This window comes from Corella eumyota, chromosome 6 (assembly GCF_963082875.1).
Source record: "Corella eumyota chromosome 6, kaCorEumy4.1, whole genome shotgun sequence".
NCBI lineage: Eukaryota > Metazoa > Chordata > Ascidiacea > Phlebobranchia > Corellidae > Corella > Corella eumyota.
Genome location: NC_137495.1, coordinates 4,431,080 through 4,459,015, shown reverse-complemented (window position 1 = coordinate 4,459,015; position 27,936 = coordinate 4,431,080). Strand labels below are relative to the sequence as shown.

Sequence of the window (27,936 nt, the reverse complement as noted above, 5' to 3'; positions counted from 1 at the left end):
AAAAAAGGTTAACGGTCACAAATTACAAAGTATTGAAAAAAAAGAACACATGAAACACAGTCTAAATAAATTTTTAACAATGTTTCATATAGACGTTTTAATTGTAATTTATAAAATATCACGCAGTTAAAACACATAAACAGTGCACGAAATTTTATAGCGCGATTCCTCGCTGTTTCGTATTTACCGATGTATTTTTTTGGGCCAAGAATAATAACCATATCACTCGTAATTTGGATTTAGGTTAGGGTTTAATATTGTAAATGCTTTAATATTTTCCTTGTATTTATTTTCCATTTCAAGATCACCATGTAAATGACATGTATCGACAATCATTTTATAAGTTTCTAATAAGAACGATTTGTGTCCCGGCATATCTAAGTTGCGTTTTAATAAATCACATATCTCCAAATACGTTTTAACCTCCATTTCGTAATTATCAACAATTTTATGAATTGGTAATTGTAAATCAAGTATTTGAAGTAATAAAGTTACTGATTTTAAATATTTATTGCTGTTATATTGCTGTTTGTTTTGATTTACATTTTCTTTTAAGTTGTTTAAAAAGGGCATTGCATGATCTATTAATATAGAAAGTGGCCAGTCTCTCATAAATAACTGACCCTCAAAAATTGAAACAAGTTCCATTGTCATTTCATGGCTCCTTTTTGTTGAGTAGGGTATTAATTTTTTCAATAAATAAATACCCATTTCAAATCGGTGATTCTCCGTAAACGATGCTGATAACATTAGCAGTGCATGGAAGTGATTTGTTTCTATAATAGAAGTATCGACTGTAAGTAAATTTGTTGCAAATTCTTGAGCTTCGTCTATTTTTCCCGCCATCAAATAATCGCTACACTGTTGTATATTGTCTTCTATTACAGTAAGTTTTTTTTCTTAAACAAAAAATATTTTAAATAAAGTTTTTATAGATATAGTTGAAAATAAATTTCGTTACATAGTAAAGTACATTTGCATTACCTATGGCCGACAATGGCTTTTTAGAAGAATCGTGTTTGCCTGCGTAAATGGCTAAAATTACGGCAAGGACTGTCAAGATACAACCAAATGACCATTTGGCCCATTTACGTGAAACGTTTTTATGGTTGCTTAATCTTCTGTTACGATTTTGACGCGGCTGTTGGTACCTTGGCTGTTGTATGGCAATTTCAAAGGGAAAATAAAATTGATTTAAGGAGACTCTATCCTCTTCCCTCAAAGAAGGTTTTGGTTTCGAGTTTATAGAAAGCGTTTTTACCTCATCGTTGTAGCCCGGAGTAAGGTGTACAACTGCGTTAAAATGTCTAGTCAACATTTGATGAACTAAAATAAAATTGAAAAGCTGATCGTTTCTGTTGTTAATGTGTGGGACAGTACAAGTATTTTTGTATTTATTCTGTATTAATTATAAATTTACAGAGCGCTGTAACAAAAAATATTTCACTACTCTAAGCTATAAGCAAGTGTCAAGTTACTTTCGAAGTACTTTTGATTATTTGTTGTTACCTGATCTTATGTCGGGTCGTTTAGATAAATCATTGTCCCAACATTTAACCATTATATCTCGTACAATGACCAAAATTTCTTTGCCGTGCTGGTTTTGTTGTTTGTAAAATTCATCAAATTTGATAAGACAAGGGCGTCGTTTGCCCAATTTAATTTCATTTAACATAACTTGTTCTTCAGCTCTTGGCAAACGAGCACCATATCCCGGGAGTCGTGTTACAATTTCGTACAGACATATTCCAAAACTTAAAAAAAATATCTTGATTATATTTAAATTTTAACTATTTTTTTAAACCAACCTGAAACAATAATATGGTAGCTTATACCTGTATACATCGTTGGCTGGAATTGGGTCCTGTGCAAGTGGAAGTGCAAGGCGCTCAGGTGATGTATACCATAGAGTTTGTTGTGCTATTAACTCTGGATCGAACGTGGAAAAGTTAGAAGCTCCAGTAACCCTTTTAATGTTGGTTCCTCCAAAATCAATAAGCTTTGCTGTAAAGTTTTTAGTTATAAGAATATTCTGTGGCTTAAGGTCGCCATGAATGTACTTTTTCGATCTACTGTAATTGTGTAGATATGCAAGTGCTTCGGATATTTGAGAGCACTAATCTAATCGCCTTAGAAAGCTTATTTGCAATTCAGCGTTGAATATATGGTTGTTTAGCTCTCCACCTCCAACATATTCCATTACTATACCGACGTTGTTGTACCATTGAGTTATGCCGTACAATTTGGCGATATTTGGGTGCACTACTCGAGACAATATCTGCGCTTCTCTTTCAATTCTGTAAAGCAGATAATATAAGTAATGTAAATGTTTTGTACAGACTTTTATAATTAATAAATAAAATAAACACTTATATTTTTTTACACAAATAAATGTCAGGTAACACACAGTAATTTACAAAATGTATTAATCTGTTAGCACTTGTTTTTTTTTATAATAGCAGGTATTTTATAATTATATGTAATGCCAGATAACACGTTTTGTAAGAAGCTTTAATACTTTACTTTCTAATTTCATTTTGTTGGAATTCTTGTGATCCAGAAACGTAAAAACACTTCACAGCCACTTTGTTATAAGTTGGATGGTAGCAAACTCTTACTCGACCAAAACTACCACACCCCAAATAATCTTTCTTGTCATTACTCGTTGTTAACTGCCTGGCTTCAATCGGCAATGGAAGATAAGCTAACATGATTTTGAACTTGAAGACCTTAACACTTATAAATTTAAAAGAAGTGTATATATTGAAACTGTTCTAGCTGTTCTAAATTTGTTTAGTCAAAGGAATAACTTGAATTTGTTTTAGGATTAAGTAGTCTTGCGCGAACACAAAAACTTTTGTTACGTTAGCCTTTCTTTTTTGCAACTTACCTTTTTTTCTATGTGAAGCGTTTTTTTTAAATAAAATTACAAATTATTTAAAAAATATAAAGGATTACAATTTTAAGATCAGATTTTAAGATGTTTTTTGTTTACCTTATTTAAAAAATATAAAACATTTTTTTAAATATTTTTGGCAACATAACACATCGCGGCGGTTTATTTAACATTTTGTAAATAAAAATAAAAGTTTAGGTAATTTGACAAACCGTGAATGGTTTTTAGATTTTATTGAGCAAAAAGGTTAACAAAATAAAAATCTAGACTTCAAGCATAATGGATAATGACTATAGTGCTAAGGGGGAGTATGTATTTCGAGGAATCGAATATTTAATTACGATAAAAACCCTAAAAAATGCAACTTGTTTGAGCGTCGATGTCCAAGATAAAATAACAGGAGATCAATGGAAAGGCAATTTCGACTCAGCTTGTAAGTTTTATTTAATATATTTATGTTGTGATTTATTTCTGTGTGTAATAAACTTATAAAATATGTTTAGACATTGAAGATTTAACTCACAAAACAGGAAACTTTAAGCAATTTGACGTTTTTGTTTCTATGCTGGAAAGTGCTTTAGAAAAGGTAGAACAATTAGTTTATATACTGCCTGACTTAATAAATCACATGTTAGTTATTTAATTGTTTGAGTATATACTTTTTAAAACATTTATATATATAAAATTTTTAATAAAACACTGATTTTTGTTTTTAATTAAACATAACATTTTTAGTCTTCTGATTCTGTGTTGCTTGATCTTTTAACTTTTGGTGATTTGGAATTGTTGAGAAACAGAAAAGCTGGTGGTGCTGGAAATCGATTAAATAACAAAGCTCGTGCAACTAAACAACAGGAAAACAAGAGATATCTTATTCTAGTTTATTCAGTGGAATTTGACAGGTAAAAATTAAAAGTGCTATAAAAAATTTGCTAGTACTATGTTCATTTTCTAAATAAAATATCGATAAATGTAGTTAATTTTAATAAATATTGGAAAAATCTATTATTTATGAAAGCTCCATGTTTTTGGAAGCTATAGCCTATATATAAATAGTTTATTACAATTCAGTTTGTAATTCTTGATACAATCTTTAATTATTCTGCAGAATTCATTATCCGTTGCCTTTGCCTTTCCAAGGAAAACCAGATCCAGTACACTTACAAAACCTCGTTCAACAACTCAACGAAGAAATTATAAGATTAAAACAATCAAAAACTAAAAATTATGGAAACAGTGATTTTGAAAGACTAAAGTCTGAGTGAGTGTTGCATATAGAAGTTCTCATTTTTTAAATTGTAAAATGGGTCTTTAAATATTAATTTAATAGTTAAATATTGTTGCAATATGTATTCTGTTATTAGGTTTGATGAATTACTGCAAGAAAAAATAAAGTTAGAAAATGCATATGACCAACTTAAAAATGAAAGCAGAAACAAGCATTCAATTTCAAAAGAGGTGAGCTCATGTTTTCATTTACTGTATTTCCTTGTTACTTTATAACAGCAAGGTAAACTTATTTCATTTAATTCTCGTATTTAGGTTACGATTCTTAAAAAAGTTGTGCAAAACCTTGAAATGGAAATGATGAAAGAAAAAACAAAATTTCAAAAGCAGCTTGCTAAAAAATCGGCCGAAGTAAAAAGATTAACAATCGAGGTGCATTAGCAATTCAATAAATTATTTTAAAAATATATCTAAAAAAATTTAAATTTAAGGTCTTGTTTTACAGTTAAGGGAATTATCCTCAACAGAAAGAACCTTGCAAGTACGTGTAAAAAGTTTAACTAACGAACTGGCTATTTATAAAAGAAGGTAATATTAAAATAAATAAATTTTGTACCAGTTTTTAGGTTAACTATTTAATTTTAATCTAATCTAAAAACCTTAATTTTACAACAGTAGGACACCGATTACCAGCGGTCGCCAGTCTTCAATGTCCACACACAACAGCAGTTACCGTGGCAACATCCAACGGTCAAGTAGTCGGACACGACCTAATACCGGTCACCAGCGATCCTTATCAAGAGGATCAAACTCTGGATCATTTTATCAACGATCAAGATCCAGATCACAAGAGTGTAAACCTTCTGTTCAAAACAGAAATCGATCGTTATCGAGAGACAAAAGGAATTATCCTACTGGGTAAACTAGATAATCTTTAGGTTATATATTGCAGTTGACTTGAAATATTATGTTTTGTGTATATGTAAAAAGTGGTGCATTTTTTGTAATTGTTGCAGTTTAATTTTTTGTTAAATGTGTCTAAAAGATTTATCCAAAATATTTTCTTGTTGCAGAGGTGGATATAAAAGTAGAACCCCAACTCCAAACAGAGGCACAAGATTTAATCCAACTTTGTACAATGAGGAGAGGAAAAGAAAACTCCAAGAATCACAAGAAAGATTGTAAGTACTGTTTAAGCTTACTGAACTTTGCTAATTCTAGAGATTTTAAGAATCTTTTTTTTTTAGAAAACGTAGAACTTCCTCTGGTTTTATTCCCAAATCGAACGAGAATCGAGGCAGACCACGAAAACGAGTTACTGATCAAAATCGTTTTTCAAACTCAAGAGAAAGATATAACGTTGGGTTAAGAAGACGAAATAGTTCGTTAGAAAGTCGGAATTCTTCGGATAATGGCTCAATGACTAGAGTCAAAAGTAACAGGTGAACTGAAAGACCAATTAACTTTTGTTTTGTTATTTTCTACAACTCTAATATTTTAACAGTTTTTTACACCTCTATGATTTTATGCAATTTTTAGTAGGGTGTGGAGAAAGAGTCCAAAATATTCTTCCGACAGAAGACTATCTAGTACTCCAGTACTTGAAAGAAATAAAACTCGCAAGCGAACTGTTACAAACGATACAGATATTGATGAGATCGACGCTAGGCTTGAAGCTTTACAAAAATACATGCAAGACATCAAGTAGAACAAGTTTACTCTTTAAAATATTATTATAACTGTGATTTAAAAATAGCAGGTTTTATTTTTGACCAAAAAATACCATGACCACAAAAAAACTAACTATTACCTTAAATTTTTAAATTTCTGTAATAAAATTTAAGACAGGATGTTCATATTTTTATGGTCTTTTTAGTGTTATTATAACTATATTTAGGGCTTTTGTGAGTGCCCTGTGAAAGGTTCATTAAATTTTTTAACCTGTTTTTATCGCCAAATTGTGCTGTGGTGTATAGTTAAATATTTTACTCTATTTTTTATATTATATATATACATGTAGTCTACTGATTTTAACATAAATTTAGAGAAATTTTTATACATGTGCTGCGTTTTTCTAGTAAGTTAGTTACAATTACACAAAATTAAATATATTTATTTTATAAAGTGCGTACAAAAAGAGTAATCATCAAAAATAATTATTTCAATCAAAAACTCATAAAAATACTAAGTTTTTATTGATTTTTTATCGTTAACAGTTAGAGTAACAGTACTTGTTTTTTTAGGATTAGAATTTGTTTGTTTTGATGCATAATTATAAGCTTTCATTGACATCATAGTTCTATTCATTTCTCGTATTTGAGCGTCCAACCTCTCAACAGTCAAACCCAGGTCTAAAGATTTTTTTCTTAATTCAATAACAGTCAGTTCCAATTGTTCGGCTTCTTGCATTTCTTTAAGTTCTTTTTTTTTGTCGGCTTTATTAGACATGTGTTGTTGCATACCTATTGCGACGATACCAATTGCAAAAGTTAATGAATTTGCCATAATTTCTGCACCTAGTTCGAGAGCGGCACTGTCACTTAAACGAGCTGATCTTTCGACTTGTTCTTTATTGCGAGTTATTCCTTGGGTCCATAATCTTGCCCTCACTGACATTTTGTTGTAATCTAAGGTAAAAGTAAATCGTTAATAGCAAGGTAAAAAGTTATTTTGAATTTTAAAAACTTTGATTTTCAATTTTATTAGTTCAGCAAAATTATATTTAACTAAGGTCATTTTGTTAAATTATAAACTGAGGATTGTACACTGATTTAATATTCAAAATAGTCACTATTAAGGTGTATAAAGAAGGCAATATCATATGATTTAAACACAACAGTAAATATAACTTACTTCGAGCTAATGGAAGAAACACTCTATCTTTCCAGAATGGACTTTTTGTTACACTTCTTTTTAAAGTGTCCACCATTGGTTTAGTAACAATTTTAAAAGCTAGTGGAACTATTTTTGCTAATGGAATACCAACGACCATTTTTCTATGTTGTACTAATACCTAAAAATACAATAAAACGGATGTTATTACGCGTTTTTAAGCTACTTAAAAGTACGCCATTTAAGTTAGCGAGTGTATAGCTTAAATAAGAAGGCTACCTTACAAAATTTAGGTATAGAATAACAAATACAGTATGGCTAACGCCTAAAACATTAATAACCTTTGTTATTGACTAGCGTGACAGGTATATACACAATACAAAGTGACATAAACATTTGAAATTAACGCAAGTGATGCAATGTCTACTATTTCTCATTCATCGAGGGGCACTGTACGCCGAAATGTGACGTTCATACTTGTCATAACAACTGCTCATTGTCTCAGATTAGGGATTTTTTTTGGTAAACGCACGTGTTTATATTTTTATTGTTTTGTTATTACAAGAATAGAATACTACGACCATTTTTTGTTTGGATTAAAGCTAGCCTTGTCACAAGATTAAAAACGGTAAGTTTCAATGCTTTTTTTTATCTTACTATTAAAGAAATAAACACTCAAACTGCCTAGACTGTCTGGCTGTGGCTGTTCCTGATCTGTTAATATTTTTACGTTATTCTGTTATTAGCAAAGTCAAATGTTCTAGTTTTTGAATAAAGTTACTATTTAGTTGCATGATAATGTTAAATCTATTTATAAATTCACTTGCATGTAGGTTATATACAATTTTTATAGTTTACAATTAATCAGTTTTAGTTTTTAAACAGTCAGGATCAAACACAGTTTGCCAGCACCAAGTAAGCAAGGAAGTAGAAAAAATAAAGATATACACAGAACCAGTTGAAGAAGCGAATTCGTGCCTTTTTTCCATTTTGTATTGAAAGTAAAACGTCAGCACCAGAAAAACACAGCATCGAGATACTTCGAACCATTTGGCATAGGACCTACATAAACTTAATAGTTACTCTGCTACTTATTTTAGTTTTTTGAAAATAATTCTAGTTATGTAGTTGTCTTTAACAAAACTTACTTTTTGTCAAACAGTTGACTTAGTGAGTAGAGTGTTATGCCGCAAAAGCATACATCAAAGACGATAACTAAACCAGGTAAGTTATAGCGAAGAAACATGGTCTTTTCATAGAGCGGTATAACAGATAGGTATTGGATAAACGAGTAAATTGCTAGCCATGAAGGAATGTAGGGATTGTACACTTTAACTGGCCATTGTATCTGTAAAAATATAACTTTTTTGTGTTAATTGTCGAATTCAATAATCCTTCATAGCTAAATTTTTAAATGTAACTCTGAAAACCCAGCGTACATGTTATATATTATAAAAATTGAAATATGATCAACAAACTTTGGGTATGTCTTCAAATTCTCCAAGTCTTGGTTTTCCTGGGCTCCAGCCAGGTCCATTAAACAAAACACAAAGCTTGTGTTTTATTCCTTCTGTGTTCCAAACCTTTTTCATAACACTAATAAGGTTGCCAGTCTAGATAAAAACATAACAATTAACATGCAGATTTATAATTTAAATTATAACAAAAAAGTATCTTGTTTACTTGAATATAAACCGGATTAAATGAATGAACATTGTGAACTAAGCCATAGGAAACTTTCTCTCCCTTCTTTTCTGCTGCAAAAGTGCCTAGACATAAGGATTTTGTTATGATTTTCTTTGGGTAAATTTTTAATTTTAACAACTGTTCTAATAGCATGACTTGTGCTGTTACAATAATTAAATATATTTTATTATTTGTAATTAATCCTATAAGTTTTAACTGTTAAGTGTTGTTGATTTTAGTATATACTACCAAATAATCGATCCCAAATAATTAGAGTGCCGCCGTAATTCTTATCGATACAATAGGGATTCCTTCCATGGTGAACTCTGTGGTGACTTGGTGTGTTAAAAATATATTCGAATGGTCCTAACACAAATAAATTAAGATTTATATTGGACTGATAACATTTTTTAGATAAGGTTTATAAATTAACTTGCCTATGTTGTCAACTAGTTCAGTATGAATCCAGAATTGAAACAATAGGTTAAAATTAACATGAACTAGATGCATTGAAGGTGGTATGAACAAAGCATTAGGCAAATATACAAACTGAAAAACGATAAAATCAACTTTAGTATACAGTTAAGATATATATTTAGATGAATTGTTAACTGTTTTTAAATCTTAAGATTTTTACCATAAGGACATATCCCTGAAAGACTGATTGCCTTGTAGCTGTGCTCAGGTTGTATTCCTCTGAACTATGATGAGTCTGGTGTCCGGCCCATAAAATGTTAACCTCTATTCAAAACAAAAAATTACAATGCTTCGTTATTTTATAGTTGTTTGTTATACATAAACAGCTTTTTAGTGTATTGTTATAGGTAGCCGCTACTAGTATAAGCCTTAATTAATACAATTGTTTCTATATCTTTTGTTTATGTTTAATATACATACCATGAACAGCCCGATGAAACCAATAAAACAGGAAATCAACAATTATCAGTGAAATAAACCAAGTCCAGTTTGAGTCCCAGGGTAAATCAACTAATCTCCAGTTTTCATATACATATATGTAAATGACTATATCCATAGACCGTTGACTTGTTAATCTGTTACAATGTTTGTTTGTAAGTATTTGGAATCCTTTAAAAAAGCTTTTGTTAAAAGTCAAATGTAATCGTTTTATGATTATGTACTTAAGAAATTTAATTACCATTCATTATTTTTTCAGTATGGAAAATTTAATTAATGTTAACTTATAAAAAATCAAAATTAAAAAAGAATTACAGTATAAGTCTAGAAAATATTCCTGCAGAAAAGCTTGCAATTCCATCGTTAATTCTTACTTTTCGTTTTCCTTTAAAGTGAGCAACTAACATTTCAAGCAAAATTAAAGTAATAAAAGAGCCAGAAGCCTAAAAAGTTTAAACATTGGCATTGATTTTATTCAACTTTTACAGATAGTAATAAATTATATGCATAATTCATTTTTTTAGCAGATTCTTATTTAAAACGTTAGCTTGAAATGTAATGCTATTCACAAATTATAAATACTTACTGCAACAACGTAGTTAGGAACTTTTGATATATCATCGAATTTTGATTCGCTTGGTAGCATGAGATAAAACATGCTTCGATATGATTCAAAAATTCCAGGTACATGAGCACTTGAATGAGGCCTTGGATATTCTTGCGAGATGTTTTGCATTTCTAATTTTTAGTTAGCTTTTGCTTTAAAAATAATTAGCCTTATCTAGATCTGCATAGATATTTTAATTACTTTTTTTTTAATATCAATTGTTTAGAAAGAGTCAAGCTGCAAAAAATAATGTAATATTGACAAACTATACTGAACTACAGTCAGCTGGTTATTTACTTGAAGAGAAACTAGTTAAAAATTAACCATCAAAATGTTTACAAAACTGTCAAGGTTGCAATTTTTGTATCGATAAAACTATCATAGTAATAACTAAGTGCTAATCGAGGTCCCCTTTAATTTTTATTGCATATTTTTTCTTATGGGTACAGACAATGTGATATTACTTATGGTAAATATGTTTAGAAAACATTAAATAATAACACCAATTTTGGTGAAATGGATCAGCTATCTTACCAATATCATGTTCTATTTTATTGACTATGCATCCTGTTTTGTTATAAGACTGAGAAAAAGAATATTTTAACTAAGTAATGGCTTTTTTTGGCTACAAAATAAACATCTCTCGCTTAAACACAGGAAAAAGTGTATGTCAATGTGGTTTTTAAACACAGGTTATGTTATTTTCTTTAGTTTTGTTTAATTATATTGTACAAAATGCAGTAAGAAAGTATAATAAAAATAAAGTGAAAAAAAAACTATTTTGTTTATACAAAACAAGCCATAACTTTTCTATTCAACAATGCTTTATTGTTTAATTTTTTAACAGATAATATATTAATTTGTACACATTGGTGTATTTTTATTTTTTATGTTTACAATGTTTTGTACAAAATTTTTGCTTTGGAATAATTTACTCCCTTAAATACTGTACCTACTAAACACACTTAATTTACAAAAATTTAAATAGATCCATTTTAATATTTACCATAAAAAAATAATACAAGTTAGCTAGAATTAAAAACTTAAAAGCACAGTTAACACAAGTACATTAAGTTACAGTGAAATAAGTTACAATTAAAACAAAGTAAGATTTAAAAAGTATTGTTTGCATATAATGATAATTATTCATCTTTGTTTTTAAGACAATTTGGGTCAAATATGGTTTGCCAACACCAGGCTAAAAGTGAGATTATGTAGAGTAAAATATATCCAAGACCAAGTTGAGCTGGCAAAGCATGATCAGTTGTCATACTTTGTTGAAAGTAAATAGTAAGAACCAAAAGAATTAAGCATCTTGCGACTTCTATTACTTTTGCATGGGGTCTAAACACAAGATTTGTTTTAGGTTTTGTAAAAATCAAGATTTTGTTTTTCTCCAGTAAAATTTTGAAATTATTTATGACATTTTAGCACTTAAATTTGTAATAAAAAATACTTTGTATACCTTTTGTCGAATAAATTTCCAATTACAATCAAGGTTACGACAAAAAATAAAACATCCGATACAAGCACTAGTCCTGATAGTTGGTGTTGAAGAATAACAGATTGCCCAAAAATTATAATAATAGATAAGAAATGAAAAGATCCATAAATGGCAAGCCATTGTGGTATAAAAGGGTTATAAATTTTTGCGGGGGATTCTACCTAAAGTAAAAGAGCTTATTAAACACGTTTTCAGTAAAGGCTTGTTAATTAATTATACATAATAACTTAGCCACTGTTGTACAATAATTTTTTTATTAATGTATTTTTTTACTTCCGGTATGTCTTTAATATTTCCAAGTCTTGGTGTGCCAGGACTCCAGCCAGGGCCATTAAATATAACACAGAGTTTGTGCTTTATTCCTTTTGTATTCCAAACTCTTTTAAATAAATAAACAAAATAACCCACCTAAAAAAATTTTTGTTAAGTGTTAAGCATTTTTCTCTAAGGTGAAATTTAGAATATCATATTAGTTAATACCTGGATGTAAACAGGATTAAAAGTATTTATATTATGGACCAATCCATAAGCTATTTTTACATCCCGCTTCTCTGCAGCAAATGTTCCTAAATTGTAAAAAAAAAAAATTACTACTTAAGGTCACAAAATTTGTACTAAAAGTTTTATTGTTTAAAGAGTTAATAATAACAATTTAATTTATAGCATGACAAACCAAACATTCTGTCCCAAATAATTAAAGTGCCGGCATAATTTTTATCAATACAGTAAGGATTTCTTCCGTGATGAACTCTGTGGTGGCTCGGAGTGTTTAAAATATATTCCAAAGGTCCTTTAACAAATAAATATTTAAATTTTGTTAATATATTTTTACATTAAATATATATTATTACAAGATAATACGCCACTTTTATCAGTTATTATGTTGAAAACATCAAGTATTACTAATTATATTTCACAAACATGATTTATACCTAGGTTGTCTATTAGCTCTGTGTGAATCCAGAATTGAAACAGTAGGTTAAAGTTTATGTGTATTAAATGAATGGCTGGTGGGATAAACAGAGCATTAGGAAGATTAAAAATCTAAAAATAGAGAAAAAATTACCAAAGTACATACCTACAGATAATAGTTTTATTGTTGTTGTGTCAGATACATTTAAATATAAGCAATATTGTTACTTACTATAGAAAAATAACCTTGAATCATAGATTGTCTAAGGGCGGTTGATAAATTATATTCTTCAGAGCTATGATGTGTTTGATGGGCACCCCACATAAAATTAATTTCTGTTTATTAAAAAAAATCCTTTTTTTTTAGAAATGTATAGTAGTAGTGTGTAAAGTAAAATTATATTTTATGTGAAAAAATGTTTATTTTTTACACCAATTTTGTTATTTTTTTGAAACAGATTTGAATCACTTGCCATGAGCTGCCCGATGAAACCAATAATATATGAAATCAACTGTGATAAAGCATAAAACCCAGGTCCATGTAGAATCCCAAGGTAAGTCAACTAACCTCCAGTTTTCATACACATAAATGTAGAAGTAAATGTCCAAAGACTTTTTGCTGGTCATTCTGTTTGTATAAACTTTAACTTAACTTTATTAGTTATTGTATAGGATTTTTTTTTTTAAAATACACTTTTTGTTAACATTTTAAAGGTAATTTGAGTTGCAAATTATTTAAAACTTTTTTGATTTAGCTAAAAAACATGGTTTAATAAGTATTCACCTGATCAAGCGTGAAATACCTCCAGCCCCTACGCTACCCATCGTATCATTAACTCTAGCTTTTCGCTTTCCTTTAATAAAGGAAATACATAGTTCCAAGATAATAAGAAAAATAAAAGAATTTGTAGCCTGAAACAAAATATATAAGTTTTTGCACCGATATTTATTTAAAATATTTAATAATCTATTTTATGATTATATTCCTTTACTTATGATTTTTGGTAAGACATCTTGGTTTATGTTTGCTTGAAAATTCTATTAGGATTAAACTTACTGTATTCACATAACTAGGAACTTTGGATACATCCTCATATTTAGATTCACTCGGCAAAATGAGATAGAAAAGACTTCGAAAAGTTTCTACAAATCCAGGAATAGGAGCATTCAAATGTGGTATTAGCGAGTTTTGTGAACCGTTTATCATGGTAGTTATAATATTGTTTATTATTTTTTTTTAATTTATAGTAATCTTGCCAATAGAATTATAAATTATGATGCTTAATAACCTAAACTAAGTTATATTTGCATCTGGCTAATATATAATTTAATTTTTGAACAATATTTTTCTATTTTTTTTATTTTTATATGTGATTATAAATACATTTTTGGCCTATTTTTGCAACAAAATATATGAAATTTTATTATTCTGTATTACTTCCTCTCATTACGGTAAAATATTTGAACCATAAAAAGTTGCTATTGCAATGTTTATCTGCCTTAATATGTGCAACCTTTCAGTTAATAGTTAACCTCATACTAAACAAACTATGTCTTAAACAACTATTTTATATTCAACTATATTTACTTAACAGTTTTTTTTCATACAGCATTGCGGATTTTATCAATAGTTTATAATTAAAGCTTAAGAAAGTCTTAAAATTACCTAATAAAAATTTTTATGCCTACGGCAATACAAAGTAAATAACTTCAATTTTGTAACTCAACACATGACCTTTTGTAAGGAGAAAATGCTGTATGGTTCAAAAACTTTAATTGTTCTATACGTGACCTTTAATAAAAACTGTAAATAAATTAAAATTTATATAGTTTTACTAAAATAAAAGTTAAAGTTATAATAACTAAAATGTTAACTAGTAACCTTATTTTTATATACATATTTGTATAGCTAATTGTTATAATAAATCATTGGTATTGTACAGTAAGTAAAATTGGGGAAAAAACAATTTGTCATATCCTGCATTGACAATGCAAGGAAGTGACAAAATTAATTAAAGGTTTTTTTTAACATTACCAAAATCGTTGTTATAAATTTGTGTATACACTTTCATACTGAGTTAACTAAAAGCTGCATGCATTTAGTAATTTGTATTCAGTGTGAAAAGTCTCCCAATTTTTTAAATGGTTTTTACAAATACTACAAATTAGTAACAAACTAAATTTTTTAGGCTGAATATTATACTAAATATGTTCTAATTTTTATTTTTAGAAAGGTGGTTCAATAACACGATGCAGCCTATTTACTTATACTTTTTCTGCACTTTTTTTAACTATTTATAGATTAATATATCTTAGTTTACTTAATTATTTTTTGTTTTTGTGTTAATGTCATTTAATAACAAATTTGCATTGTATTTGCTTGTGCATCAGCTTAAAAAAATTGTATTAAATTCTTTTTTTATAAAAGATTGGTTAAAATATTTTTTTTTTCTAATTTGGGTTATTAGTACTATGATTTGGGGATTTGCTATAAATAAACCACACACCTAACAATTTAATAAGTATACATTTCTTACTGACATTTTTAAGACCCTGGCTTATGTAAAAAAAATACGTATGTGTAGAAATAAAAGCAGAACTAAAAAGGCAGAACTAAAGGCTTCTCAAAACATATATTTGGATCCGCGAGATAGCAGTATAGAGTCTTTGTTTATATTATTACCGGGGCATTTTTTGGGTGTCTTTATAATGTACTGAAACGATCGATATTTTTTTACATTTTTGAGAATGAATCAAGTTCATGCTACAGGCTTAACTTAACCTAAATGCCTGAATAGACCGTTGAAAGAAGAATCGTCTGTAGACTTGAGCCACAGGACAAAAGACAGAGGCGGGAAACACAAAAACTTGGTCTCGGTGATTTATAAACATGAATGGATTCGGAAATTCAGTATTTGATCCTTTCGAAGGTAAATGAATGATAAATATGTTTATAACATAGTTTTAGTTTTTTTAGTTCTTATTTGGCAGTGTAAACTCGTTGCGTGAATACTAGGTCAAGTTGAATTGACGAACGTACTTGAGTCTTAATGGATTTATACTAATCAATTAACTGATTAATGTGTCCTATTTATATATGTGTATGTACGTTAACGTTTTGTTAAGATAATTTAACAATCAGCAGTTTAGTTTGTAGATTTAAACTGGGATAGTGACTACATTATATACGTTTGTAATTTGGCAAAGAAAACTAAATGATACTTTTTAATTGTCTGGTTGTGTAAATAGTTATAATGTTAATAGTGTGTAAGAAACAAATAAGCTAAATTATATTAAAAGCAAGTTAGTTAGTGTTAATATCTTGTTTAAATGTGTTTTGTTTGATTTATAGTTATAAACCCTAAAAGTATTTTAACAGAATATTTATGTATTTGGTTACTATTTTAATGTAGTTAATTAAAAAATGTTGATGTACTAAAATAGTAAATCCAGAAAATGATTTCAATTTTTGGTAAGCAGCGCAAGATTTATTAATTAACACATGTCGAAATAAATTGCAAGCATGGTAGCATGCAAGTGTTTTTCTTACATGTTTTGGTAACCTTTCGAGTGAATGAATTATTTCCTGTGTATCGACAGTTTATTTCAGTTTGTTGTAGGTTATAGCATTTAGGCTGTGGTTAATAAAGGAAGGTGCAATTATGCATTATTTTGTGTTCTGTATGCAGCTAAGCTATAAGTAAAATTTAAGACCTAAATTCAAATTTGTTTTTAAAATGACTAGGTTTATGATATTTAATTTGACTTTTATTAGAACTTATGAACAGATAAAGTAGATAATAAATTGTTGATTTTAGGTAAAAAGTTGTGTAAGTTTCCTATTATGGCACGAAGCAAAATCGAAATGTAAACAACACAGAGGTTGTTTAAATATTAAAACTTACTTTATTTGAGTTTTTTTGACAAATGGACTTTTAATATTGAATTGTTTGTTTTATGTCTGGGGAGGATTTATATCTTGCTGCTTTCTTAAAAACTGTTTTTATTCAAAAGTAAAAACATGTACAATTGTATGCTAGAAAACTTAAAGTGTATTTTAAAGTGGTATACTTTTGCTCTTAGTTAATTGTTTACATTTATATTTTCAAGTTGTTAATCAGCATGTTATATATTGCAACTGCAGTGTTGTTGTAACAAGCCTAGTTAATGCATTTATTATGACATTAATTAGCTACAAATAAAGAATCAACCAAGCTGTTTTCTTGAAACAGAACACCATTGTTCGTTAGGGAATTTGTATTATCGTTAAGTCTACTGGGATTACTTGTTGTGATAGTTTAGTTGGTTGGTAACTACTTCGTTAAATATTTTTAGAAAACAGCTTGAATTGATATTGGTAATTTAAACCATACAATGAAGTAAACGTAATTTATGTAACAATAATCAATAGAGGTGTTATATATTCATAGTTGTATGTTCAAAGAAGATTAACTTTTATTGATTTTTTTTTAAATGTAGTTTGGAAAAATATTTAACTTTTAAGCACTAATTAGTAGTTTAAAATGACTGACAGTGATTTTGAGGTTACCAGTAATTCCCAAAATACACAAGGTAAGTCGTTTTGCCAGAAAACAAAATAAAAAATACTTTTATGTAAAAATCCACAAAGCTTAGGCCTATTTAATATATGTAGTTAATTTAAAAATTTTTTGATACTTAGTAAAATAACTTGTTGCAAAAACTATTTTTTATCCTTTTTTCCTTTTTCAGGTGGTACAGAAGATAGGTTGAGGGCTTTGGAACAAAGAGTTGAGATGCAAGATGATGAAATAGCTGTGCTAAAATCCTCTCTTTCCAATGTTCTTCGAAGATTGAAAGACTTTGAGCTTACTGGTCATGGAGTTAGAAAACCAACTCCATTAAAAAGTAAGTTAAATATTTTTTGTAAAACTACTGGGACAGTTATTTGTGATTATTTGTGTTTCATCCCCTTTAGTATTTGTTTACATTTGTATGTCTTTTATTTTTTAAATTTTTTTCGGGTTTTATAAGCAAAAAGGATAGCAAGTAATTGTGTGTTTAATTTATGGTTTTCGTACACTGATAAAACTTAGGTTATGTTTTCTTATATATAGGTCTATGTAAAACAGTCGAAACAATTATATTGCTCAAGCATGACTTTGCGGTTACTTGATAAAAATTGATTTATAGTCTTGTGAATATTGATTTATTTGCAGGGAAAATATAAGTTAAAATCTTTTGTACCATAGATAATTTATGACCTTGCTAATTACTTAAGTTGTGGGACCTTTGTACATTTATGGCCAACCAACTTTTTTGAACAATGACTTAATATTTTATAAATTATTTATGCATCATGTAGAAATAATGTAATTAATCGTTTTAGTAAAATTTATAGTCACATTTTTTATTCTCAAAATTATGTTTAGATGCTGCAATGTTTCATCCTTTACCATCCCGTCCCTCACTTGAGAATGCTTCTCCTAAATCTCGACCACGTCCTCCTTCTCCCAGTGTTCGAAAGCAAAGAACCCCGTCGAGAGAGGATCCGAAATCTAATGGATTTTCATCTGGAAGTGATATGAGGTAACTTATTAAAATTTAATTGAAAATTGCATTTTTTTTAAAGATTGCAGTAGTGGAAAAGATATGACTAGAACGTTAATTATTGATATCAGTGCAGTTTCCTATGTATAGAGTGTAGCCAGTGTGACAGTTTACTCATTTAGTATTGATCTTTATAATGCTTAGTGGTCAGATTAGTCAGAATTTTGGTATTGATTTAGTCACACCGCAAATATTAGCAGGTTTATGGTTTTGTTTTTTTAGTAATTTTATAAGTTTATTACTTAAATTAATGATAGGTTACTATTATATTAATAATTGAATTTTAAACCAAACTTTAAAAGATTGCAAACATTTGTTTCTGTTCCTTAGCAAACATAATAAATTTAAACATAAATGTTTAAATATTTATTTGATTTTTTAAATCGAAAATAAATTCAACAATCACGATGGCACCAAAAAGACGGTGAGTTATTTTTACAATTTGTTTTGTTTATTTATTTAAAGGAGGGCCGGTTCAGTTGAACATTTAAATCGGGGCGAAAACAAAAGATCAAGTTTTCGTGGAAGAAAACAAAGGTTTTGTGATAATTTATTTAATTTTGTTTATGGCACTGGTGTTGCTTAACAACTTAGTTTTATATGCCCGATAGGTTAATTTTTTGATTAAATTAGAAGGTCAAGTGTTGTTTTTTTAAATTGGGTTTTCTACTTTGATTTGCTGGTTAATTAAGTAGTCAGTATTAATAAATGTGCAAATAAAAAGGTCATTTTCAAAAACAAATATTTGTTTTTTCTATATTATCAAATTATTTAAAAAAATAAATTTACTGTGGTTAAAAGAGTCACAGTGTTCAAATTTTAAGATAAATATTTTTTTTAATTTCTTTATTTTACTTTTTCTGTAGTGGAAATTACAAGCAAACGACGTACAATGATCAGGATGGTTCTGTCAGAATGCATTTACGAGGACGTCCTGTTGTTTTGTACAAACCAACTGACGTGGATTACAACATTTCTGCCCCTTCTCAGCTTCCAGACAACAAATTAAAACTAGAATGGGTGTAAGTAAGATTTTATTTTTGTTAAAAAAATAAATACCGGCATTACTTACCCGTTAACAAAAATACCCGTTAACGGGAGGATACCATTAAACAGAGGCGTCATACCTCACATCATGCATACCTTATCGTAGGTTTTTAGTTTAGATTTTGTAAAGTAAATCATATAAAAAAAACTACTAAATATCCAACAAAACAGATCCTCGACTTTTAAAATATGTGAATATATTGAAGGTATATAATTTCAATTATTACACAGATATGGATATCGTGGTCGTGATTGTCGATCCAACTTGTTCCACCTTCCTACTGGAGAAATTGTTTATTTTGTAGCTGCTGTAGTGGTGTTATACGACCCCAAAGATGGATATCAAAGACATTATCTTGGTCATAATGATGATATTAAATGGTACCAAGTCTTATTTTTTAAACTATCCATTACCTATTAATACAAAATTGATTATAGACATATTTTTTTACAGTTTAGAAAACCTTGTGTTAAAAAACAATATTTTATTCATTTTAAGCTGTTTAAATATACAAACTAATATTTCAAATAACATTCACACTTAATTTAAATGCACATATGTTAAATTTAAACTATAAATCCCCATATGGTATTGCTTCTCAGATTACCTTTACAAAGAAATACAATCACTTTGGCCTAATTATTAACTGAAAAAAAGTTTAGGAATTTAAATAACCTACAAAAAATTATATTTTAATTTGATATAAGTTGACACTTTTAAAAGAATTATTTACAATTTAACAACATAGTGTTATGGTTATAAATAAATTGAAGGCTACTGGTTATTTACTTTTGTAAAGCTTTCTAAAGTATGTAAACTAATTAAAGTAAGAGCAATAAAGCCTATGTTATATTGTGCTTTAAATTGAAAACCTGTCATTGCCCGCTATAAAATATTTTGTATTCTATCACCGAACTAATTAAAAAAAATATTATTGTGTTGTAAAAATTATTATTTTTGTTATCTTTAGTTTGGCAATCCATCCAGATAAATTGAAAATTGCAACAGGTCAAGTTGCTGGGTTGGATATGGATGGCAGGGTAAGAATATTTGTTAGAAGTACAACTATATATATCGATAATTCTATATTACATTTTAAAACCCTTACCTCTTATGTATATATATTTGGAGCCTTTTTTCGTGGTATTTCGTTAAAAAGAAAACTGTCTTTAAAAAATAAATAACATAGTGTTGACTGTATTACATAAAATTAAATTAAATTTTAATAAATCAAGGAATATAGAGCCAAGAATTGTAAAAAGGTATAAAGTTTTGATAAACATAGTGACAAAGCATGAGTTGGTACTAATATTTTGTTGTTAAACATTACAGTAACAAACTACAGTAACATCATATTAAAAAATACAAAAAAAATAAATATAGTTAAGCATATATTATGTTAAATGTTTTCTTTTTTGTTGTATTTGGATTTTGTAAATTCATTATTAATAATTAAACCTTATTTAACATTTTGCATTTGAAAGTGGACTAAATCTAATTTTAAAAGTTGATTTTGAGGTAGCTTACTTATTACACAAACTTCCTATTTGTAATTGCTTATACCTATGGTGAAATCAGTATCATATTTTAACAGTAAACAATAAAATAGGTGTCGTCTTTCTTATTGAATTTCATTTCATCTTATAAATATTGATCAGACCTTAAGCGAAATATCTTGTTATTCTTTAATGTTGTGTTTTAAACCTAATGTTCTTCTCCGTAGTTGGGTCATGCATAATTTATATCAAGTTACTCAGAGGTGTTTTTATTGGCCTAAATTTTTTCAATCATGTAAACTAATAACAGTTTTTTAACCAAATTTTGTTTTTGTGTAGAATTTTGAAGTGTTGCTTTTGCTTAGAATAGAAAATTTGTATTTTATGCCAAATTTATACATAAGATATTTATTGAACAGCATTTATTTTTTGCTTATTTCATTGCACAGCGTTACTTTTAATATTTTAACATAATAATCGAATTATTTCTACAGCCAAGAATGCCACAGATCCACATTTGGGATGCTGTAAGCCTAACAACCCTTCATGTTTTGACCTCATTCGAACGATCTGTTGCTTCTCTTAGCTTCTCCAAAATGGTAAGTTTAAAACATAAAACATATTAAACCTAAAAGTTGGTCCTAATTTTAGTCAAAAATATAAACGATAAATTTATTTTGTTAAATTCTTTGAACAGGATGGTGGAGCATTATTGTGTGCAGTTGATGATTCTAACGACCATGTTTTAAGTGTGTGGAACTGGCAAAAAGAAACTAAAATAGTGGAGGCAAAGGTTGATCCTTACTTTAAATTAAAATATATATTACTAATTTGAATTTCTATTTTTCACATCTTTATGTAAGGCTGCCTTAATTTGTTAATTTTAATGCATGATAAATGCTGTAAAAGTTTGTAGAAATCTAGTTGCCCAATCACACTTTTAATTACAATTATAATTTTAGTCATCCAAGGACCCAGTGTTGCTAAGTGATTTCCACCCCCATGTGGAAGGCTGTATCGTTACTTGTGGCAAGAATCATATTACTTTCTGGTCACTAGATGGCAACCAGCTCACCAAAAAACAAGGATTATTTGAGGTAAACATTTTTATTGTTATTAATTAGTCTAATGATTTTTTGTACAGGAATGTACTTAAGTTTTGTTTGTAGATATACTTACACATATATCAAAGGTATTTTCTCTTTATGTCAAAATAATGATGTCATCAAACAGCTGTTGGGAAAAGTTGAAATGCATCAACACATTAGAATTCCTGAGGAAGTATCAGTTACCTTTGAGTTATTCAGTACTATTGTTACAAGATATAGATCCAAATTAATTTATTGCTGCATATTGTTTATGTTAAGTTTAGTTCAGTAAGATACTTACTCAAGTTAGCCTTAAGTTTGACACTCTGAGCAATATTAAGTAATTTGTGACTTTTCCATTAGATGATGTAAAATTAAGCCTTTTAGTAAAATTATAATGATAGGTATATTATTTACTTATTTGTTGGTAATTTTGTTACAACTGAAGCCATGTGCTTTAACAAAAAATGAACCAGCTAGAATAACAAATCATGCTCAAGTGTTAGAAGTTAAACTTGGTGAAACAGCTCGGTTTTACTGCTCAGCAACTGGCAACCCTGTTCCGGACTTAAAATGGTATTTTAACGATCATGAAATAATAGAATCTGGAAACACTGATTTTTACACTGTCACCGACAACGGGGCCCAATTAGCAATCCAAGCTAACTCTTTAAAAGCCCAAGGAAAATATTGTTGCATAGCTGATAACCATATTAGTCAGTATGGTAGTGATAGAGTTTGCAATATTTTGCATATGAGGCGTGCACCTACTGTTTATATCCAACCCAAACACTCTGTTGTACAAGAATTTTCAACTATCACTTTGCACTGTGTTGTAACAGGTCGTCCTAAACCCAAAGTGACGTGGTATTTTAACGAGCAAATTTTACCCTGTGTGTTCGACAGTCTTGTGTGTACAAATTTATTGGTACAAGGCAGTTACCTAAAAATTGATAAAGTTCAAATTACCCACACTGGACAGTATAGATGTGCAGCATGGAATCCTCTTGGGACTTCTACTGCAATATCTAATTTAATAGTTAACCCAGTAGTTCAAACTACAACTGTACCACCATCCACTTCACATCAAATACTAAATGATGATAATAAAACTTCACCTTTGATGATAATTTTGTGTTTATTTGTTGCAATGTTGGTCATTTGTGTGTCACTTTTTCTTGCATACATCTTACAGCGCCAGAAATTTTTGTGTTTTAAAAATAGAACATCAGCGATACAAAATAATATTGAATTGGAAATTCAAACTAACGAAACTTCTTTATCAAGAGATTTAAAGTTTAAAAATTTAGAATATCCAACAGAAAACATAAAGTTTATCAAGGAAATTGGGCAGGGTTTGTATGGAAAAGTCTACAAAGCTATTGCACCAGGCTTAGGAACCAACAATATTGTTGCTGTAAAAACTTTTCAAAGTCGATGTGATATGATTGAAATGTACGAGGAAGCAAAAATGCTTGTTGACTATACTCACCAAAATATTGTTGAACTACATGGTGTTTGTTTTTCTTCCCAACGCACAAAATGTCAATCTGAAACTGATCTTTCTTTGATAAATATACCACCACCCCCTTACATACTGTTTGAATTTATTTCTGGGGGAGATTTGTGTTCTTTTTTACGAGAAAATCCTTTAGAAAACTCTGCACAATTAAGAAGAATTTCATTTTGTGCCCAAATTGCAAGTGGAATGCGTTTTTTGGAAGAAAAACATTTTGTGCATCGAGATTTGGCAGCACGAAATTGCTTAGTTGACCCTGAAAATGACATCGTAAAAATCTCTGATTTTGGGCTTTCCCAGAAGATATATTCAGCCGACTATTACAAAGCTGGGGGTAACGAATGTGTTCCTATAAGGTGGATGGCTACTGAAGCATTACTTTACAACAGATTTAGTCATGCAAGTGATGTATGGGCATTTGGGGTTTTAATGTGGGAAATATACACCAATGCACTCCAGCCATACTGTGGGTTAGCCAATGAACAAGTTATAGAGGCAGTTTTGACCAGTAAAGTCCTGTCTAAACCGGTTTTCGCTGAAACTTGGTGCTATAATCTTATGAGACTTTGTTGGAATCATAAGCCTGATGACAGGCCAAACTTTGAAACAATATTTTCACTGTTGGAAGCTGTTTTACTACAATACAACAATTCTTAATTTCATTATTATTGTTTTTTTGTCATTACGATGCCTAATTTTGTTTTTAAAATCAATTTAATAATTATTTTTTTGTTATTTTTAGAAACATGAAAAACCAAAGTATGTTTTATGTCTTGGATTTTTGCCAAGCGGTGAGATTTTATCTGGAGATTCAAACGGAAATATTCAAGTTTGGACAAAAACAACAACAAGAAAAATATCGCATGTTGTCACGGTAACTATTTAGGGACTTAAATATGCTATAAAATAAACATTTTTAACCCTATCCTCTGCTGTGATAAAACAGTTATGTTTAAAATTTATACAAATATTTACCCTTCAGATGTTTTTCTAAAATACATATGGATTTTTTAAACCGTTTAGGTTATTTTTTAGAAATTTTCATATGTTTTAAATTTATTTTAAACATTGTTTTTAAGGATGCCCACATTGGCCCAGTATTTTGCATTCATCCGACCAAGGATGGTAGTTTTATATCTGGAGGTAAAGATGGGTTGATTAAACAGTGGAGCAATGACTATCAAGCCATTCAACAAACACAAGTAAACAAAATCATTATTTTTATAATTACATTTATGTAATATTAACATGATTTAAATTTTGTTTAAAGATTCCCGAAAATGCTGGTAGTGTTAGAACAATTAGTTTCTGTGATCAACAAATGTTGGTGGGAACTAAAAACAACTGTATTCTACAAGGAGGCTTTCAGGCTGAATTTAAACTCATTGTACATGTAAGTGAAAAACAATATTTTTAACATTTAAAAAGCATTGGCTACTACATTTCTACTATTTACATTTTCACACAACTTTTTTTTTATTTACTTACCCTATAGTTCATCAAAATATTATATTGTGACTTTACTTATATTTTAAAACAGGGTCATATGGAAGAACTATGGGGTTTAGCTGTCCATCATTCCAACCCACATTTTCTTACTGGAGCTTACGACAAACAACTCATCTTGTGGGATAGTTCAACTCACTTACCACTTTGGACCAAGGTAGTTGATCACAACATTAATAAAATAGATTTAAATTTTGGTTTAAGAAAAAAATGGGTATCTAATTATATGTGCTCTGATGTTAGCCAAGAGTTTACATTCATTTAGTTATAGATTTTAAAATATATTTTATGTACTTTGTTTTAAATTTAACTTTTACATATCTTTTTATCATAGACATTTTTATCATAAATGTTGTTTTAATCATAATATAGACATTTGATGATGGAGTCCAGTCAGCTGATTTTCATCCGACATGTGATGTCATCGCAGTTGCCATGGCTACTGGAAGATGGTTGGTCCTTGATGCAAACAACCTGGAGTTGGTGACTGTACACACTGATGGAAATGAACAGCATGACGTCATTAAATTTTCTCCGGGTATGTTGTCTTTTGTTTTGGAATAAATATATTTAATTTTTAATGATAAATAAGCATTTTTGAGACATTAGGATCATAATGCTGATGTTACATAAATTTTAGTTAGGTCTTAAAAATTATATATCATGGAAAGTTTGTAGATATTTATTATTTATGTATAACAACAACTCTGTTTGCTTTTATTAGATGGAAATTCCCTTGCGATTGGCTCACATGACAACAACATTTATGTTTATCAAGTTACTGAGGATGGTAGAAAATACACTAAACAGGGCAAGTGCAGTGGACATAGCAGTTACATTACACATGTTGATTGGTCAGTGGACTCCAAGTTTTTGCAGTCAAACTCAGGAGATTACGAGCTTCTATATTGTAAGCCTATTTTGAAAATAAAACCTGATATTTTAGTACAAAAATTTAAAAATTGGGCATAGTTTTTTTTGAAATTAAACTATTTGTCTTATTTTTTTAGGAAATTAAAAGTTGGTGTATTTTTAGAAAGTTAAAAGTTAGTGGCTATATTAACAATGGCAGACATTATGTACCCAAAGTGTCAAAACTATGTATTTTTTTTTTAAATAAATGATTTTTTTTTGTTTACAGGGGATGCACATACATGCAAACAACAAACAGGGGTAGCTGGATTAAGAGATGTGGAATGGAAAACGCAATCATGTACTCTTGGTTTTAATGTTCTTGGTGAGTTGAACATTAAATATTTTTTCCTATAAGGTGTTTGGTTATTGTACAATAAGTACAATCAGCTTTTACTTAGCAAAACTGATTGGACAATTCCTAAAGCTTTTGTAGAAGTTGATAATTAACTAATAAGGTTTTATGTATAGGGGTATGGCCAGAAGGTGCTGATGGGACAGATATAAACAGTGTGGGAAGGTCAAATGATGGAAAACTTCTGGTTTCTGGGGATGATTTCGGAAAAGTTCACTTGTTTAAATATCCTGCTTCTCAACCAAGGGTAAATTATCTAATTAAGTTGCAAATTCTATATTTGTAACCATGAAATTAATATTTTGTTAAGGTTACAACTGATTAGGCTTTATTTTGCCAGTGTTGAAACTACTTCATGTTATTTGAATAGTAATTAATTTGCATTTATTGTATTAAATTAGAGTGTTAGCCACACATCAAATGGACATAGTAGTCATGTGACCTCAGTCAAATTTCTCCACAATGACGAGAGAGTGTTGTCGGTTGGTGGGCAGGATTGTAGCGCTATGCAGTGGAAAGTTGTTTAACCATGTAAATACTAAGTCTAATTTACTGACAGTTTTATTTAAAACTTTACTGAACCAATATAAGGTCCTTACAAACCCATAGGGTTACTCTATATAAATAAAAAAATGGGTTTGTTGATTGAATTAGTACATACAATTGTAATGTAATATTAGACTGAATTCTTTGTAAATTTGGTTTAGTTTACTTTTTCGATAAAATTTTGTTGACTACTGTCGATAACTGTATTCTATTTCATGTTTTGATACCTATTTTGTGTACATTTAAATTTTAATGTGTTAATACCTATAAAAAAGTAACCTAAAGTAGTGTTTAAAAGTCATTATATTTTTGAGATTATTAGTTGTAGGTGTTCTTTAACAGTTTTGCACATTTCATCATTTCTTCACAACCAATAAGTCAAAAAAATTTCAATTATTAAAAAGCCAGTTTACAACATCTAAACATGTACATAATATTTAAGAGATTGAACCATATAACTTAACTAACATGCCTACAAACTAAATTTACCATTGTTGTTTATTGTATTAATACCTACCATTTTAAATCAGTGTCAATGTAATATTTTTTTGTAAAATTGTATTCTTTTACCTTACCAAACTACAGAAAGTTTGTTTTAAAAACATAAAATGTTTCTTACTGTCATTTAAAACATATAAATTTTCATATATAAGTATGATAGTGTAGAAACAATCATCAAACAAGTTAAAACTTTTCTAATTTTGCTGCTTTGTAGTTTTAATCAAGTGTTTTATTGAAGCCATTAATTTAGCTTTAGTCTTACAAATGCTTTTTAAAAAAATTTAGAAATGTTCGAAATGCTTTATTGTAAAAATAGAAAAAATTAAAATGCTCAAAATAGTCAAAAAAAATCTACACATATGCTTGTCACTGTGAAAATCAAAAAAATTATACTGAATTTGTTAATTTACACTATTTCCATGGGGTCATGTGATGTTATTAAAAATCATTGCTTTTTTAATCACTAATTTTGCTTGTTAGTTGTGTGTGTTTGTTAACTACTGAAATCTTAATATTCCACAAAACAATTATTTTTGTGTTTGGTCATACTTTGACCACCTTTAAAAAATAAATGTTTTCTTTAAAGCTGGTATATTTATTTTTAAGTTAGACTTAGTTTTAATAGCAGCTGGTAAACGAAAAAAATCAACCTTCTGGTATTCAGGACATTTTTAATTACAGGGTGTAAGCGTCACGCAAAGAAAATGTTACATAACATTTAACTCTGAAATTTATTACGAGAATAAATGTATTTGTGCTGAATAAACCATTTACTCTATTGTTTAGATTTACCAACG

General features: G+C 28.9%; 7 protein-coding genes across 10 annotated transcripts; 3 read left to right on the top strand and 4 right to left on the bottom strand.

The window, feature by feature from the left end:
* Positions 1-222: 222 nt before the first annotated feature.
* LOC145755691 (uncharacterized) lies at positions 223-2,711 on the bottom strand. The gene is made up of 6 exons (XM_082571942.1): positions 2,524-2,711; positions 2,148-2,297; positions 1,836-2,105; positions 1,510-1,754; positions 985-1,326; positions 223-899 (listed from the first exon to the last, which is right to left on the bottom strand). The coding sequence occupies exons 1-6, from the start codon at positions 2,709-2,711 to the stop codon at positions 223-225; spliced, it is 1,872 nt and encodes a 623-aa protein (XP_082428068.1).
* Positions 2,712-3,103: 392 nt separating this feature from the next.
* LOC145754912 (centrosomal protein CCDC61-like) lies at positions 3,104-6,257 on the top strand. 2 transcript variants are annotated; one of them, XM_082571080.1, is made up of 11 exons: positions 3,104-3,329; positions 3,400-3,482; positions 3,632-3,798; positions 4,005-4,157; positions 4,261-4,354; positions 4,439-4,555; positions 4,629-4,711; positions 4,799-5,041; positions 5,197-5,304; positions 5,371-5,565; positions 5,666-6,257. In XM_082571080.1, exons 1-11 carry the CDS (start codon positions 3,176-3,178, stop codon positions 5,829-5,831), a joined length of 1,563 nt encoding a protein of 520 aa, XP_082427206.1. In that variant the 5' UTR covers positions 3,104-3,175; the 3' UTR covers positions 5,832-6,257. The 2 variants fall into 2 exon arrangements, with proteins under 2 accessions (XP_082427206.1, XP_082427205.1); XM_082571079.1 differs by having other exon boundaries at positions 5,663-6,257.
* LOC145754913 (optic atrophy 3 protein homolog) lies at positions 5,981-7,388 on the bottom strand. Its single transcript, XM_082571081.1, has 3 exons — positions 7,297-7,388; positions 6,977-7,136; positions 5,981-6,750 (listed from the first exon to the last, which is right to left on the bottom strand). The coding sequence occupies exons 2-3, from the start codon at positions 7,113-7,115 to the stop codon at positions 6,308-6,310; spliced, it is 582 nt and encodes a 193-aa protein (XP_082427207.1). The 5' UTR covers positions 7,116-7,136; positions 7,297-7,388; the 3' UTR covers positions 5,981-6,307.
* Positions 7,130-10,292, bottom strand: LOC145755690 (alkylglycerol monooxygenase-like). The gene is made up of 10 exons (XM_082571941.1): positions 10,143-10,292; positions 9,872-9,999; positions 9,539-9,693; positions 9,279-9,382; positions 9,079-9,190; positions 8,891-9,007; positions 8,639-8,724; positions 8,434-8,568; positions 8,104-8,303; positions 7,130-7,136 (listed from the first exon to the last, which is right to left on the bottom strand). Exons 1-10 carry the CDS (start codon positions 10,290-10,292, stop codon positions 7,130-7,132), a joined length of 1,194 nt encoding a protein of 397 aa, XP_082428067.1.
* A 797-nt stretch (positions 10,293-11,089) lies between these two features.
* On the bottom strand, positions 11,090-14,339 carry LOC145754827 (alkylglycerol monooxygenase-like). Its single transcript, XM_082570961.1, has 10 exons — positions 13,637-14,339; positions 13,364-13,491; positions 13,053-13,207; positions 12,812-12,915; positions 12,600-12,711; positions 12,341-12,457; positions 12,148-12,233; positions 11,941-12,075; positions 11,629-11,828; positions 11,090-11,507 (listed from the first exon to the last, which is right to left on the bottom strand). Exons 1-10 carry the CDS (start codon positions 13,784-13,786, stop codon positions 11,306-11,308), a joined length of 1,389 nt encoding a protein of 462 aa, XP_082427087.1. The 5' UTR covers positions 13,787-14,339; the 3' UTR covers positions 11,090-11,305.
* Positions 14,340-15,307: 968 nt separating this feature from the next.
* Positions 15,308-27,697, top strand: LOC145754970 (echinoderm microtubule-associated protein-like 2). Of its 3 annotated transcripts, none has more exons than XM_082571153.1 (20): positions 15,308-15,509; positions 17,311-17,466; positions 17,991-18,147; positions 18,634-18,705; positions 19,035-19,190; positions 19,447-19,596; positions 20,187-20,256; positions 20,452-20,478; positions 21,207-21,311; positions 21,410-21,505; positions 21,675-21,809; positions 24,062-24,193; positions 24,399-24,521; positions 24,590-24,712; positions 24,860-24,982; positions 25,198-25,363; positions 25,550-25,735; positions 25,967-26,062; positions 26,209-26,339; positions 26,494-27,697. In XM_082571153.1, the coding sequence occupies exons 1-20, from the start codon at positions 15,470-15,472 to the stop codon at positions 26,617-26,619; spliced, it is 2,370 nt and encodes a 789-aa protein (XP_082427279.1). In that variant the 5' UTR covers positions 15,308-15,469; the 3' UTR covers positions 26,620-27,697. The 3 variants fall into 3 exon arrangements, with proteins under 3 accessions (XP_082427279.1, XP_082427278.1, XP_082427280.1); XM_082571152.1 differs by lacking the exon at positions 15,308-15,509 and adding an exon at positions 17,017-17,151; XM_082571154.1 differs by lacking the exons at positions 15,308-15,509; positions 20,452-20,478 and adding an exon at positions 17,017-17,151.
* On the top strand, positions 22,537-23,999 carry LOC145754972 (muscle, skeletal receptor tyrosine-protein kinase-like). Its single transcript, XM_082571155.1, has one exon. The coding sequence runs from the start codon at positions 22,555-22,557 to the stop codon at positions 23,974-23,976; it is 1,422 nt and encodes a 473-aa protein (XP_082427281.1). The 5' UTR covers positions 22,537-22,554; the 3' UTR covers positions 23,977-23,999.
* Positions 27,698-27,936: the final 239 nt, after the last annotated feature.

What these genes read in the sequence shown, in the direction of transcription:
- LOC145754827 (XM_082570961.1), bottom strand. Translation starts at nt 13,786, where the DNA reads ATGATAAACGGTTCACAAAACTCGCTAATACCACATTTGAATGCTCCT. An exon ending in TATTTGGGACAGAATGTTTG is followed by an intron (nt 12,234 to 12,340) that starts GTTTGTCATGCT and finishes TTTACAATTTAG; the next exon opens with GAACATTTGCTGCAGAGAAG. An exon ending in TTAATCCTGTTTACATCCAG is followed by an intron (nt 12,076 to 12,147) that starts GTATTAACTAAT and finishes AAATTTTTTTAG; the next exon opens with GTGGGTTATTTTGTTTATTT.
- LOC145755690 (XM_082571941.1), bottom strand. Translation starts at nt 10,292, where the DNA reads ATGCAAAACATCTCGCAAGAATATCCAAGGCCTCATTCAAGTGCTCAT. An exon ending in GTTTCATCGGGCTGTTCATG is followed by an intron (nt 9,383 to 9,538) that starts GTATGTATATTA and finishes TGTTTTGAATAG; the next exon opens with AGGTTAACATTTTATGGGCC. An exon ending in TTAATCCGGTTTATATTCAA is followed by an intron (nt 8,569 to 8,638) that starts GTAAACAAGATA and finishes GTTTTTATCTAG; the next exon opens with ACTGGCAACCTTATTAGTGT.
- LOC145754912 (XM_082571079.1), top strand. Translation starts at nt 3,176, where the DNA reads ATGGATAATGACTATAGTGCTAAGGGGGAGTATGTATTTCGAGGAATC. An exon ending in TAAAAAGATTAACAATCGAG is followed by an intron (nt 4,556 to 4,628) that starts GTGCATTAGCAA and finishes CTTGTTTTACAG; the next exon opens with TTAAGGGAATTATCCTCAAC. An exon ending in CTGGCTATTTATAAAAGAAG is followed by an intron (nt 4,712 to 4,798) that starts GTAATATTAAAA and finishes ATTTTACAACAG; the next exon opens with TAGGACACCGATTACCAGCG.
- LOC145754913 (XM_082571081.1), bottom strand. Translation starts at nt 7,115, where the DNA reads ATGGTCGTTGGTATTCCATTAGCAAAAATAGTTCCACTAGCTTTTAAA. An exon ending in GTTTCTTCCATTAGCTCGAA is followed by an intron (nt 6,751 to 6,976) that starts GTAAGTTATATT and finishes CTTTTACCTTAG; the next exon opens with ATTACAACAAAATGTCAGTG.
- LOC145755691 (XM_082571942.1), bottom strand. Translation starts at nt 2,711, where the DNA reads ATGTTAGCTTATCTTCCATTGCCGATTGAAGCCAGGCAGTTAACAACG. An exon ending in CATATATTCAACGCTGAATT is followed by an intron (nt 2,106 to 2,147) that starts GCAAATAAGCTT and finishes GTGCTCTCAAAT; the next exon opens with ATCCGAAGCACTTGCATATC. An exon ending in ACGACCCGACATAAGATCAG is followed by an intron (nt 1,327 to 1,509) that starts GTAACAACAAAT and finishes ATTTTATTTTAG; the next exon opens with TTCATCAAATGTTGACTAGA.
- LOC145754970 (XM_082571152.1), top strand. Translation starts at nt 17,103, where the DNA reads ATGACTGACAGTGATTTTGAGGTTACCAGTAATTCCCAAAATACACAA. An exon ending in AAATTAAAACTAGAATGGGT is followed by an intron (nt 19,191 to 19,446) that starts GTAAGTAAGATT and finishes ATTATTACACAG; the next exon opens with ATATGGATATCGTGGTCGTG. An exon ending in GGTTGGATATGGATGGCAGG is followed by an intron (nt 20,257 to 20,451) that starts GTAAGAATATTT and finishes TAATAAATCAAG; the next exon opens with GAATATAGAGCCAAGAATTG.
- LOC145754972 (XM_082571155.1), top strand. Translation starts at nt 22,555, where the DNA reads ATGAGGCGTGCACCTACTGTTTATATCCAACCCAAACACTCTGTTGTA.